The sequence below is a fragment of the Periplaneta americana genome, chromosome 8 (assembly GCF_040183065.1).
Source record: "Periplaneta americana isolate PAMFEO1 chromosome 8, P.americana_PAMFEO1_priV1, whole genome shotgun sequence".
In the NCBI taxonomy this organism is placed as follows: Eukaryota; Metazoa; Arthropoda; class Insecta; order Blattodea; family Blattidae; genus Periplaneta; species Periplaneta americana.
Genome location: NC_091124.1, coordinates 87,271,590 through 87,285,889, shown reverse-complemented (window position 1 = coordinate 87,285,889; position 14,300 = coordinate 87,271,590). Strand labels below are relative to the sequence as shown.

At 36.2% G+C, this 14,300-nt stretch overlaps 1 protein-coding gene across 5 annotated transcripts in view; it reads right to left on the bottom strand.

The window, feature by feature from the left end:
- The window catches only part of LOC138704860 (kinesin-like protein KIF11-B), a 96,434-nt gene extending 89,256 nt beyond the window's left edge, over nucleotides 1-7,178 (bottom strand). For 2 of the 5 annotated variants that reach the window (XR_011333451.1, XM_069833194.1), the window contains exons 1-3: nucleotides 6,709-7,174; nucleotides 1,356-1,544; nucleotides 775-943 (exon numbers count right to left, since the gene is read on the bottom strand). Coding sequence is in view for 4 of the 5 variants with exons in the window: in XM_069833194.1 (XP_069689295.1) it covers nucleotides 775-943; nucleotides 1,356-1,544; nucleotides 6,709-6,825 (475 nt within the window). In the remaining variant the exon portion in view is untranslated. Of the gene's footprint in view, nucleotides 1-545; nucleotides 710-774; nucleotides 944-1,355; nucleotides 1,545-6,708 lie in introns of those variants that run through there. The other 3 variants (XM_069833195.1, XM_069833193.1, XM_069833196.1) reach the window with 3 other exon arrangements.
- Between the last annotated feature and the right edge of the window lie 7,122 nt (nucleotides 7,179-14,300).

The window sequence follows — 14,300 nt, the reverse complement described above, 5'->3', positions numbered from 1 at the left end:
TAAATGTTCTATGATATTACTTATATATTCTCTTTCTTGTGAACTAATAGCTTTTGAATCTTGTCACATTTCACTCATTAAAACCCAGTACTACATCATATGCTATTATAACAACATATACTGGTAATGACTATTTTCTACAGTGAATTTGCTAATCAGCAAGATTCAGAAAAAGTGGCAACATCCAACCACTTACAGTGTGATAGACTGGACCAAGCCAGAATAAAATAAGACTTCAGGTTCGCAACAGGAATGCTATTTATCGTTCACACAAAAATGTGACTTCTCCAAAGTCATAGTTCACAGAAGTGCTTATTTCTTCTGACTACAGTGCCTTGGTCTTGAAGCAGAAACTAAGAGTTTGCAAGATACGATTTCAATCTCTACTTATATATATATATATATAAAAAGATGGAATGACTCTGAAATGTGAGTAGTGATTTTATTTAATGATAACACTGCTCACAGATTACTAAAGAGCAGTTCAACTCTGTAATTTGTGAATTTAGTTATTAGCATATATTTTAATATTTTTGACTTCTCACCTTCTATACTAGCTATGTACATTCTTTGGAATGGTGTACTCTGTAATCAGAAAAGTGTTCAAAATGGTCAACAGATTTCAAGTTGACTTAGCTATTCCATCAGTCCAAAGACCTCTCATGAGACTTTTTTTACAGTTTTATTTCTCACCATCTGCTCTTTGCAACTTTTGATATCTTGATCTGATGCTGTGTTTCATTTAGCGCATTTGCTGTTCAGACTTCAACTTACCTTGAACGACCAATTTAGTTTGTTGATGTGTGAGCAAATCATATACCTCTTCATTGTATATCTCCATGAAGGATATTTCAACTGAAACATCAGAATCTTTACCATTAGCTTCGGAAAGAATATCTTCAATAGCTCGACTTATAATTCCTGCTGATTTCTTTTCACATGACTGCAAACAAAGTTAAGCAATTAACAAATGTTTTGAGTAAACAGTCAACACAGAAATTTGAAAATATACAACACTTCTTAATTAGAAAATATCATTTATTTATTTAATGTCGAGACATTTGATGCAATGCCATTTGCCTTAAATTAGAAAATAAGTTACCTACATTTCGAAGCTCTGCAGCATTGACGCAGTTATAAAATGTACATGAAAAGTGAAAAGTAAGTTAAAAAGATAAGCAAGTAAATTCTAAATGAAAATAATAATGTTATAATAATCTATTGCCACCACTGCCACCAATAATAATAATAATAATAATAATAATAATAATAATAATAATAATAATAATAATAATAAACACAGGCATCATGGATTGGAAATCAGAAATTAAGCATTCTCAGTGTGATGTACTTACCTTGGGATCTGTCCCCATTGTGTACGTTTTCCCTGTGCCGGTTTGCCCATATGCAATAACTGCACAATTAAACCCAGCACAGAGTTTCTTCACTGCTGGTCTTACACTCTCTGTATAAACGGTTTTTTGATCATCATCTTCAGTAAATATATGATCAAAAGCATATCCTTTGCCTGCAGCACATAAAACCTGTGAAAATAAGTATCAAATTAATCACCCTATATTAATATGCACTGTCCTGTGAAACGGCGTCTGGGTGAAGCAGATCACTGTGAGGTGATCATTATTTTGTTAATTGTTGCTTACTTCCTGTTATGTTTCTTTGAGGTTTTAGAAAATAAGCTTATTATTACTTAGAAGATATTGTACAAGTGAGGACGGGCAGGTAGCTCAATAGATCAACAGGAAACGGATTGGAAGATCCCAGGTTCAATCCTGTGTGTCGGCAAGTTTTTTCTCCTTGCTAAACTTCCAAAATGGCCTCCGGGTCCAGTCAACCTCTTGTCAAATTGAGTACAAAGTCTTTTCCAGAGGGTAAAAAGGCAGCTGAAGCTTGGTGCTCACCACACCACTGCATTCAAATGCTGGGGTCATGAAAGCATGGAACTTATCTCTATGCCCTCATGCACCTTCATGGCCTGTATGGGGACACCTTTTTTATACAAGTGAAAAACACTTTCAAGTGCTCAGTTAAAATTGTTTAACATTGTTTCTTGCGTTTTATACTGATAATGATAGGCCTAAATCGTAAGAAGTTTCACTAAATAGTAATAAAAACTCATAAAGATGTAATTAATCATTATTTTATTTGAGTTAGATCTAGGCTATCAACTTTGATGATGATTTAATGCAAGAATATCTTCAAACCACAGGGGACACTAAAGCAAAAAGTAATTTCATTTACTGAAAAATGGACAATGTTCCACCCAAATTACCGTACTTAATGGGAACAAGAGTGCTGTGAGAAGAAATCTCATCAAGGGATTTCCAACTTGCAGAATAGTGTCCTTACACCAGCATAAAGCACTACCAAAGTTACTCCAGGAGAGATGGACCCTACAACTAAGCTTATAGAAAGAAATTTGAACTGCAGTCTAACTAATTTTTAAGAGAGCAGATTTCCACTCTTCACCTCTGTTTTCCACAACTGTCACAGATGTTCATGTCAGATTTAATACTTCAAGCATCTAATTTTGCGTTGGCCTTAAATTTTTATAAGCTAGTTTTATGACCATCTTTCTCAAAGGGATTATAACAATATATTGAAGGACATTATACTCCCTTGTTTTATCCCAGCCGTGACTTATGGTAGAACTTAGTAATTACAGTTCATACAGTCTTCATACATCATAACATGTACAAAAAAATAAACAAAAACATATAAGTCTCTACTTAATATTTAAATCTTCTTGACACTACACCTTTTCCAGTTGTATTTCAGATTTGTCATTTGTATTTCAGATTAGTCAATTCAATTTCAGATAGTACCAATTGTATTTCAGAAAATATCAATTGTATTTCAGATTTGTCAATTTCATTTCAGATAGTATCATTTGTATTTCAGATTAGTCAATTCAATTTCAGATAGTATCAATTGTATTTCAGAAAAAGTCAATTGTATTTCAGATTTGTCAATTGTATTTCAGAAACTATCATTTGTATTTCAGAAGTTACGGTTGGCACCTTATTCTCCAATGTTAAATCCAATCGAGATCATTTGGTGTAAAAAGTGAAGACATACGTAAAAAACCATCTTGGAATTCCTGATGTCATGGCTCCTGGTGTTGTAGGCTAATTTACCTACTGTAGAGAGTAAAATTGATGAAGCAACACATATAATATTATTGGTGGTGATTGTGCTCGTGCATTACAACACAGTACAATTCATCAAGCTGCAGCTTTAGCTATGGTGAATATGCCTATCGCACGCTAAATGCAATAAAGTTGATTTTTGAAATCCATTTTCCATTTTTTTTAATATACGTTAAAATCTCAAGTATGTACATAGACCTACATTTGTTATTTTGTGAAATAAAAATGACTATGTAATTTTAAATGCATTGCTTATTTTCTGAAATACATTTGATACCATCTGAAATACAATTGACTAATCTGAACAGATTTGATACCATCTGAAATACAATTGACAAATCTGAAATATAATTGACACTATCTGAAATTGAATTGACAAATCTGAAATAGGCTACAATTATTTCTGAAATTAAATTGACTAATCTGAAATGCATTTGATAATTTCTGAAATACAATTGATATTTTCTGAAATATCAACTGGAAAAGGTGTAGACTAGACCTAGTTGAAATTCTCACAAACTCTAACAAGAATTGAAGGCACACTGGTTCAGCACAAGTGACCTCTTATTGCAGGTACGAACATGCTCAGACATGCCCAAACTCATGCAAGACAATGCAGGACCTAGTAAATCAATACCAAAACTATGACATGCAAGCAAAATCAACTGCAATATTAAATATGTATCAAAACAGAAGTAGTTCTGAAATAATTGTTTTTATATTTAACTGCAATAGGCCTATATGAAAAATCAACAATCTTTATAGGTAAGTAACTGTATGTTACTAACTAATAAAAAATATTAAAAACATAAGATCCAATTGAGACATCAACTTCAAAATTTGTAAAAGAATAAGTTAATCTTAAAACATCAAACAAGGAACAATGTCTTTTTTAAATTTTTAAGTTAGTTTCTTTTTTTGAGACAGGAATTTTAGTTTTTGGACCTTAAGTCCTAAATTTCTTCAAATCTAGAGAGCTTTCATACCAAATTAAAGCCTCTTAAAATCTGAGCACAATGTTTTTTATTTTGTTTTAACATCTCAATTAACTTACCTACCTGATAAAATCGCATTTATGTGCCCTGGCAAATGCCAAAATTTATCAGTGGTAAAATTTTTAAAGATAATTCTAATCCAGTTATTCAAGACGTGTTCAATGATGGGCTCTTGCATGTGTAGGCTATTTGCTTTCTAGTAATGGAACTACCAAAAAATGTCATTGTCAAGATGATGACAATCGCCTTTCCAAATTTCTTCTACATTTCCATTCAATAATATTGCAAACCTCTAGGCCTATCATTCTCAACCCAAACCTATGTGCGTGTGATTGAATACAAACTTATCGGTAGGCCTATACTGGTATGTTTTTTATTTATTTATTACCAGTAATCAAAGGACAAGGAGACTAACTATTTCAGTGCAAAGATTGAAAACTTGATTTATTTCGCCTTAATACCTAGTGGAATTGTTTATATTCTCATAAAATAATTGGAACATTTTATTTCAGAGTTATCAGACTCACTCCTATTTATAATATGAAGTTTGTTTCAATAGTATTAAATTATTATTATTATTAAGTACCTACTAACTTAATTATTATTAATTACAGTATATTAAGGGTATAAATAATAGACCTAATAATAATAATAATAATAATAATAATAATAATAATAATAATAAAGACAGAATAAGGAATAATATAATTTATTAGATTAAGTTTTGCTCAAAATAAAGTTCTGTACCGTAATGTCTCCCTACCAAACCTTACAAATGACAGTGATATTACTTGTCACTAATTTATGTCGAATAGAAAGATAAAAGGCCTAACCAGTTCACTTGTGCTGTTCTTACAGGGAAAATTTTCTTCTTTATCTCTCCCTCCCTTCTCCTCACCCCTAATGACAGGTTGGGCAAGTTTTGATGAAAAGAGAGATTCTAGTAACAAGTAGTCCCACTATGGGTAAGATTACTGTATACTGGGAAATATAAGGTTGTGATTGACCTTGCGTGGGTGAACTCACATGTGTGGAGGCTCGGCGTTATCTTGCCCAATAACAATTTATTCATGACCCATGATGAGGTAAGAGTGTCATGAAAATAAATGTTAGTGGGCAGATAACGCTCAGCCTCCATACATGAGTTCGCCCACGCAGTGTCAATCACAACCTTATATTATTTTCCAGTATAGGCAGGGTACTTCACAACAGGGATAGACAAATTCCAGAAGCTAGTTCGCCTAAAATTTTTATGTGATAGGCTAGGCCTACCTTAAGTTTTTTTATCCAGTTAAAAAAAGAAAACATATTTTTTAAGACTAAGATTTTGAATTTATCTGCACAGAATAAGGACCGATGGCGGGCTTATGTGAGGGCGACAATGAACCTGTGGGTTCCTTAAAAGCCATTTTGTAAGTAAGTAAGATTTCTTTTAGGTCACTACGTCTAATATATAGGCCCTAATGTTAACAAAAGCAGTCCTAGTAAGCAGTTCGAATGTGTAATCTGTTTTATTAATCAATTATGTTGTTTAGTAGGCCTAAATGTATCTTTATTTTAACTCCAATGGCTTTCTGATTGCATAAAATGAGTGACTCCTGAGAGAAAGGGGCTGGTATCTGAACATTTTGGAGTTTTATCTGTCACTGAGCGACAAATAGTTCCATTATCATCAGTAATAAGGTTAGATGAGGTTTGATAAGCAGATGGATTAGGTAGTCTATGGTTTGATGCAGGGATGCCATACATCCCGGTTTTCTGGGATTGTCGCCGCTTTTGTGTCCACTGTCCCAACAAATTTGTTCGGGATGGTCAGATGTCTCGATTTTGAGTTGGTTTACAGCTTCTTTGTATTTTAAGGTTACTACAATAGCCTATATTGTATCTATTGTGTAATTTTGCCGAACTTGTTGAAAACTTTAAATAGCGATATAGAAGTGATAGGCTATAATGATACAGAAGAGACACTGGCTTACCTAAAATATATATATATATATATATATATATATATATATATATATATATATATATATATATATATATGTAACTTTCAGAATCTATAGTTCAAAACAAGTGGCTTAAATTTTTTCACAATTATTGGAAATCTGTCAGTATTTTTTCGCTGTGCCCAATCACAATGCAAATCTTGAATGCAAATTTTCTCTGATGGCTGCTAAAAATCAATTTACTGCACAATGAGCGGGTGTTTTAATTGTATGTTCCGGTTTTAGTTTCAAAGTTTATGGTAACCCTGGTTTGGTGAGCAGTCCTATTGTCAATGACAAGGTTAGGTGGGATTTGATTCTTTATCTGAGGTAAAAGATTCAAATAAAAAGTTGTGTGAAAGGACAAAACACTTTTCACATTTTAATAATACAATACTTCATTCAGTGATATTTGTCAAGTGCTTCGCGCAAAAATGACACAAGTGAAGTCAGACCTTTGTTCCCTTGTCCTTCATGCCAAGACACTTTCCTGACGTTTAAATACATTGTGAATATAATTTTTCCTCTTCAAAGTGCAATAAATTAATTAATTAGGCCTACCTTTGGTTCATGTGATAACTGTTGAACTACGCTAAAAGTATTTTCTTTATATTCTTTTGCAGCTAATGGTCGTATTCTCACAGCTACCACAACAGGTTCCAATGTGTAATTCATCATTGCTAATACTACTGTATATATTTACCGGTGTAATATTTATTTCACATTTAATAAACACTATTCTCTTTCCACTATAATACCGTACCGCGCCACCGTGTTTTTCAGATTATACAGCGATATACTTTTCAACCGAAATTAACATCGATCATTCTAATATACTCCATTTGTAACTTGTCAAAACGTGTTAAAACTTATTTATATGGTATTACTAGTAGTTAATACTAAACGCAAATACATAAAACGCAGATTAAGCAAAACATTGGTTTCGGTATATTTGAATAAATTTGAACAACAACGATTTGCCAATGAAATGCCAACAAACAGAGTGACCAACATGTTCCACGAATACCTTCATTTCACAAGGCTTCTAAACTCCTCATAGGTTGCATTATCGAGTTTGTTGGCGAGGGATTGACGGGAAAGGAGAGCGATTCTGACGTCACAAGATAGCTGAGCGCGCCAAAGCTCAAATGCTTCAAAGCAGTATCTCGTGTTTTTTCTTATTTATGTTGTTTTGAATGCATTATGCCAGGTCAAAGATGTGCTGTTGCGGTATGCAACAATTCTAACGATAAAAATAAAGAGTTGTCTCTCTTTACCATTCCTAAAGATTTAGAAATTAGAAAAAAAGTGGGTAATTGCGTGCAAAAGACAGGATAAATTCAATCCTGTTGCAACCAGATTATGCTCTGATCATTTGAAAGATGACGACGATTTTGTTCCTGATTTTCAAGCAGCTTTAATGAAAATAAAGCCGAAACGACCGACAATGTTAAAGCCTATAGGTAAGTTTAAATAAATCACGTAGGTCTATATAAGTAGCCTATGTTAATACCAGCTTTATATAATTAGATTAGGTTCATCTATGTTAACGTACAAATTATTTTCTTTCTTTTGTAATCACGCTACTTATATAAAAAATACTAACTAATGCTAACAGTTGCATACCAAAGGGGTGGAGGGTTAACGACTGATGCCAGTGATGTTTTTTCACTATAATTCTCATTATATTGATTTTATATTAACGATTTATGACATTTTGTCATTATGGCATAATCAGTGGGTTAATCATAATAGCCTCCAGTGACAATTCGTTGTTGAGTTATAATGATTATTGTAAATGAACTTGTTGTTGACCTTTCATTACCGGTACATGTCCCTTTGTCCAAACTTTAGAATGAGATATTAAAATCAATCAATGTTAGATTTTCTATAAACATCCATTTAAAACAAAAACACCACCATCTTGGCCCTCTTTAAATTTTAGTACATTATTCTATCTTTTGAAGGTTTAACCATGCCATCACCAGCATGGCTAAGTACTTTCAATAATACTGAAAAATTCTACAATGAGTTTCATGGCAAGAACACGATTAAAAAGGGGCGAAATATTATAAAAAGAACCAAAAAATATGTGGCAATGTTCGTACATAACGTTCCACGTGAAATTTTATTGTTGATTGTACGGTCAAAACTAGGTTCTTTATACGACTCTGGTATGTGAACACAAGACTGGAAACTAGCAGACGAAAACGGACGTCAGACACTGAGAGCAGACCAACCCTGGGCCATAAGCTTGAAACGGTGGAACCAAAAAGGTGTACTAGTATGGCCGTCAAATTACCCATAGTTCATCTCTTTTTCCAGTGTGTTTATCAGTTTTTGTTCATATTATTACGATTACCCAGAAATGCATATAGAGTGTTAGTTGGGAGACCGGAGGGAAAAAGACCTTTAGGGAGGCCGAGACGTAGATGGGAGGATAATATTAAAATGGATTTGAGGGAGGTGGGGTATGATGATAGAGACTGGATTAATCTTGCACAGGATAGGGACCGCTGGCGGGCTTATGTGAGGGCGGCAATGAACCTTCGGGTTCCTTAAAAGCCATTTGTAAGTAAGTAAGTAAGTATTATTACGATTACAGATTGTTTCGTGTTGTTGTGAATATTTCAAAAGTGTAGTCAAATTCAGCAGGAGTTATTTTTTTATAAATAAGCTAATATTCTGTTCGACTCAACTGTAGAATATGTCCGTTGATATGTCCCCCTATCCTTTAACATATGAAGGAATGCCAACATCCTTCTTGATAAGAGAAAGAATGTGGAAATGAAGTGTTCAGTCCAGGTCACAACCATAACACTTTTAATAAATATACAGTGAAACATACATTTATATAATAATCTGCTAGTAGTCCTATTACCTCCAGATCCATTCTAATCCGTTTACGTATGACGAAAACCGATAGTATCAATTTAATATTTGGCAATTGGCGGTATTTCGCGGTGGATTATGGGGCGTAAAAGGTATAGTTTGACGTCATACCCGTCGCACCGATTTCAAGCATATTTGGCTTGAAGTACTCCCTCCTTTCTTTTTATCCTCTCAGGAGCAGACGAATTGTTAAGAAATACAGAAAAATAATGCAGTGACAAGTACAGCTTTTATATACAAGGTATAAACATTTTCAACGTATTTATTTTATTCCATGATACGTACACACTTGGTTTATATTCATTGGAATGTTTTTATTTGAGGCGATTATTTTTATAATGCACACTTATCATTGAAAATAAAGGACCAATCAGCATGGACTCTTCACCCGTCATCAGCCAACTAGCTATTTGATTGGCTATTGAAAAACGAGATAACCTATTGAGAGTATAGAAGCCTTGACTCTTTCACTCCTGAGGAAAAGGCTACCGCACTGGCAGACGTGCTAGAGACCACTTTTCAACCCGTGGAACAAAATTTAAACTTGCCCCATATCAGAGCTGTTGAGGAATCGGTTCGAGACCTCCTTAGCAGGGAGCCGGAAAATGGGATACGACCTACGAACACCCACGAGGTCGCCCATTTCATTCGTCGCCTCGGCCCTCATAAGGCCGCAGGAGCCGACGGTATCCAAGGAATTATATTGCAGCATCTCCCAAAGTCAGCTATGAAGCGCATAGCAGAGATAATTAATAACATCTTGGCTTCCGGTCACTATCCCATTCCCTGGAAAGAGGCTCACGTAGTTCTCTTTCCAAAGCCCGGAAAGGATAAGACGAATCCAAGCAACTATAGGCCTATTAGTCTCCTCAGTTGTCTCAGCAAACTGGCGGAGCGGGTCATACATAGACGCCTCACTGAAGTAGTGTTGCCCCAAATCAGGAACGAGCAGTTCGGTTTCCACCCTGGTCGTTCCACTACACTCCAGGCACTCCGCATGACGGAGGACATTACCTGGGCTATGAGCACGAAGCGTGTAGTAGCTGCAGCTTACCTGGACATCGAGCGAGCATTCGACAAAGTCTGGCATGAGGGACTCCTCGTTAAGTTACTGGGCATGGGAGTCCCAGATGGAATGATACGCCTCATTTCTAACTACCTCCGAGGCCGTACATTCAAAACCCGTGTAGGCACTAGTTTCTCCACCCCCCGTGAAATTCACGCAGGAGTCCCACAGGGTTCCATTATCGGGCCCATACTTTTCAATATATTCATTAATGACCTCCCGTTTCGCTATATCCACGGCAGAAGTAGTCATCTGTATATCTATGCAGACGACACTGCCCTCTTGGCGATGGGCAAAACCTATAGATTAGCGTCCCGTAGGTTGCAGTCGATCTTAGATCACCTCCAGCCGTGGTTCCACGACTGGAGAATCAAGGTCAATGTAGAGAAATGTCAGGCCATACTCTTTTCACTAAGAGCGAGGCTCGAAGACATACCACCACCACCCACACTTTTCGGACGAGAAATGCCGTGGATGAACCAAATTAAATATTTAGGGATCATTATGGACTCTCATCTCAACTTCCGAGATCACATCCAATCCCTTCTTCGTAAGGCCAACGGGCTGATAGTTAGACACTATCCCATTCTGGCGGCCTTAACTCCTGACAACCTGAGGGTAGGACTTACCATGTATAAGGCCCTCATTCGCTCTGTCATTACCTATGCCGCACCCGCATGGGGGTTTGCGGCAGTGTCCCATCTCCGTAAACTCCAAGTTGTCCAAAACCAGGTGATTCGACTCATTACCCATCTCCCCCGAGTCGCCTCGAGAAGAAAGTTCCATGATGAACTAGAGTTGCCAACCATAGACGAGTTCATTGCTCGACTGGCTAGGAACCTGTATGCGGAAGCTCGTGCTAACCCCAACCCGCTCATATCTGGCCTCGGCCAATATGATCCTAGGTTACGGCGTAGACACCAGACAGGTCCATTAGCTATACTATTGAGACAGGAGGACAGGGAGGCTGGCGTTACTCCCAGGTTTTGGTAGCCACGACTCAACTCCATGAGACTCCTTGGATAGTGCAACCGCTTTAAAATGACCTTGTCTTAACTGGGCTAAACAAAATCCCTCCCTAACAATATCTACTTTTGTTGATAGATGGAAGTATCATAGAGCCAATTGGCTAGTATATATCCATCGATTCATAGAGTCATTCAACCTAAGAGCCAACTGGCTAGTCTCTGATATTGAGACAACTCATCCTGCCTAAGGTTTTTCCGTGGTTTTCCTAAGGCGCTAAGACAAATGTCGGGATGAGCCCTAAAAGAAATGGGCCACGGACCTGCACTCATATCCCCATTAATCTCCCTAATTACTTAAATTAATCAACTAATTACATCTCTCCCCCTCTTCGTAATTGAGCCATCATATAGCCAAATGGCTTGTCTCAAAATTGAGACGATTCAACAAGGCTCATGACAGCAATCACCTCCTACATAATAGCCAAATTGGCTAGTCTCTTATACATGAGACAACTCATCTCGCCTGAGGTATTCCGTGGTTTTCCTCAGGCGTAAGACAAATGTCGGGATGAGCCCTATAAGAAATGGGCCACGGACCTATATGCCCTTCCCCATATATATTCCACTCTTATTATAAACGATGTATGCCCTAGTTCGGATAATATAAATAGTCTATTAAATATACGAGGTCACTCAATAAGTCGCAAATTGAAAGGACAGGGAACTCTCAAATTGCAGATTAGATTTCACGGCGCTTCTTCCGACGGCCTTCACGTGCTTTGTCATCGAATAACAGATGACGGCGTCTTGCTATTCTAACGGCAAAAACCAGCCAACTCCTCCTCGCCCCGTTCCGTGATCAATTGCTCAAAGTCAGTCCCACCCCCGCGTATGTGGTACCTAAGAGGTTACGTCCAATTTCGGCTTCCCCTTCAAAATTTTCTAGAGCTCCCTCAGGGGAGCAGCGTAACCCGGAATGAGACTAGTGGCCAACAGGCTTGGAGCTCACATATTTAGTTTTCTACAGCCCCCAACCCATTGCAAGGACGCGTTTTGCGTACCTTTTAAATTTTCCTCCCAATTCTCCTTCGATTTTTTCGAGTACATGCCTCAATCCACTGACTACTTCTGACCGTTCCGGTTCAGAACCCGTGTCAAAAGTTTGTTGGAACGCCCGACTGCAGTACATGTTTCCGGTTCGGGACTGGTTCGGATTGTGTTGGAACGCTTTTTCTGTACTGCGCATGCTCACGGTAATTATGGACGGTTTCTGACTGTTGTTGGAATGAACCTTATATCCCTCTTTCAGAGGTAGAGCTTCTCAATTTGCGGATTTGTTTACATGTAACCATGGCGACGAACCCTTGTAAGATTTCTATAGAGCCTATCTGCGAGGGTACTTGAATCGCTGACAAAACATTTCTCTTGTAGCTGCAAACACTTTATAGCCACCTGGCTTGGTTCTTTTGAAAGGAAAATAACGGCACGCGAATACAATGAGATAAAATTCCTTGTCTTTCACTGTGTTCACACTTCTTTGTACCTGTTAATTTCAGTTTGTGAGACGTGTGAATAGAGTGACTGTGTTATGTCTTGTTGCTAAAACGATATATTAGAAGATTAAGTTAACTAAAAACATAAAACAAAGGCAGAAGTAAGAAAATAAAAAAATAAATACTGGGATAATATATGTTCAAATATGGACCATTCGATTGGATATGCTAGAACTACAGAAGCTTGGAGAGTACTACAAAATGTCAGGAAATAGAAAGAAAGAAAACAAATATTCAGTTAATGAGGCCAGCAGAATGGATACAACACTATAGAGATCTACTTCAAGAAAATAGAAATGAGTTTCAATTACAAGATGTAGATGTAGAAGACAAAATTGACACTCCGGAAATAACAGAAGATGATGTAAGAAGAGCTTTGAAATAAGCTAAAAATGGGAGAGCACCGGGACCAGGAAATATTCAGACTGAACTTTTAAAATATGGTGGAGAAATATTGGTAACATTTTAAACTAAACTTAAAAAAAAATCGAAACTGGAGATGATATTCCAGAAGATTGGAATATATCATATATTATCCCTATTTTTAAGAAAGGTGATAAAAAACTGTGCTCCAACTATAGAGGTTTTAGCTTCAACAGCAAGGATTTTTAGTAAAATCTATGGGCTGTATTCATAGACATTTTTAGCGCGGGGTTTCAGTGGATTATCAGCGTTTTTCGTATTCATAAACCAGTGTTAGCGATAGGATATGATTTGAATTCTATACTAGTAATCAGTGGATAGCCGGGGCTAGCTTAGTACGCTTGTAGCGCGTGCTGCGAAATGTCTATGAATAGCACCCATAAATTTTAAACTCAAAGAGACACTAGGCCGATTAAGAGAGAAACAAAGTGGATTTCGATGTGGAAGGTCATGTATTGCGAATATATTTTATGTATTAGGCAATTACAAGAGAAGATCATATTAAAAAATGGAGAACTACATATGACTTTCATTGATTTAGAAAAGGCATATGATAGTGTCCCTCGACAATTATTGTGGACGGCAATGAGAAATATGAATATACATGATAAATGGATTAATATTGTTAGGAAAATGTATAGTAATACAAAAGCCAAAATAAAAATACAGAACAAATTGACAGAGGAAATCAGATTGAATAAAGGCCTTAAGCAAGGATGCAGTTTATCAGCAATTCTTTTTAATATTTATAAAGATCAGGCTCTTAACCTATGGTACAAGAAATGCTCTGAAATGGGTATTCCTATAGAAGATAAAACACTACATTCATTATTATTCGCCGATGACCAGGTGATATTTGCGGGGGATGAAGATGATATGATATATATGGTAAATAAACTAATGGAAGAATATAGAAAATGGGGACTAAACATAAATCTACAGAAAACAGAATATATGTGTTTAGGAAAAGATGTGGGTGACCTCATACTTGAAACAGAAAAAATTAAAAAATGTGAATCCTTTAAATATCTTGGATCAATAATCACAAATATAGGTACATGTGAGAGAGACATTCAAAATAAAATTGCTTTGGCAAAAAATGCTACCAAGACTTTGCATGGAATAATCTAGGAAAAAAAATATTACAAAAGAAACTAAAATTAAAATCTACAACAGTATAATACAGAATCTTTTATCATATGGAAGTGAAACTTGGTCCATGACAAAAAAAAAAAAAACTAAATTAGAGCA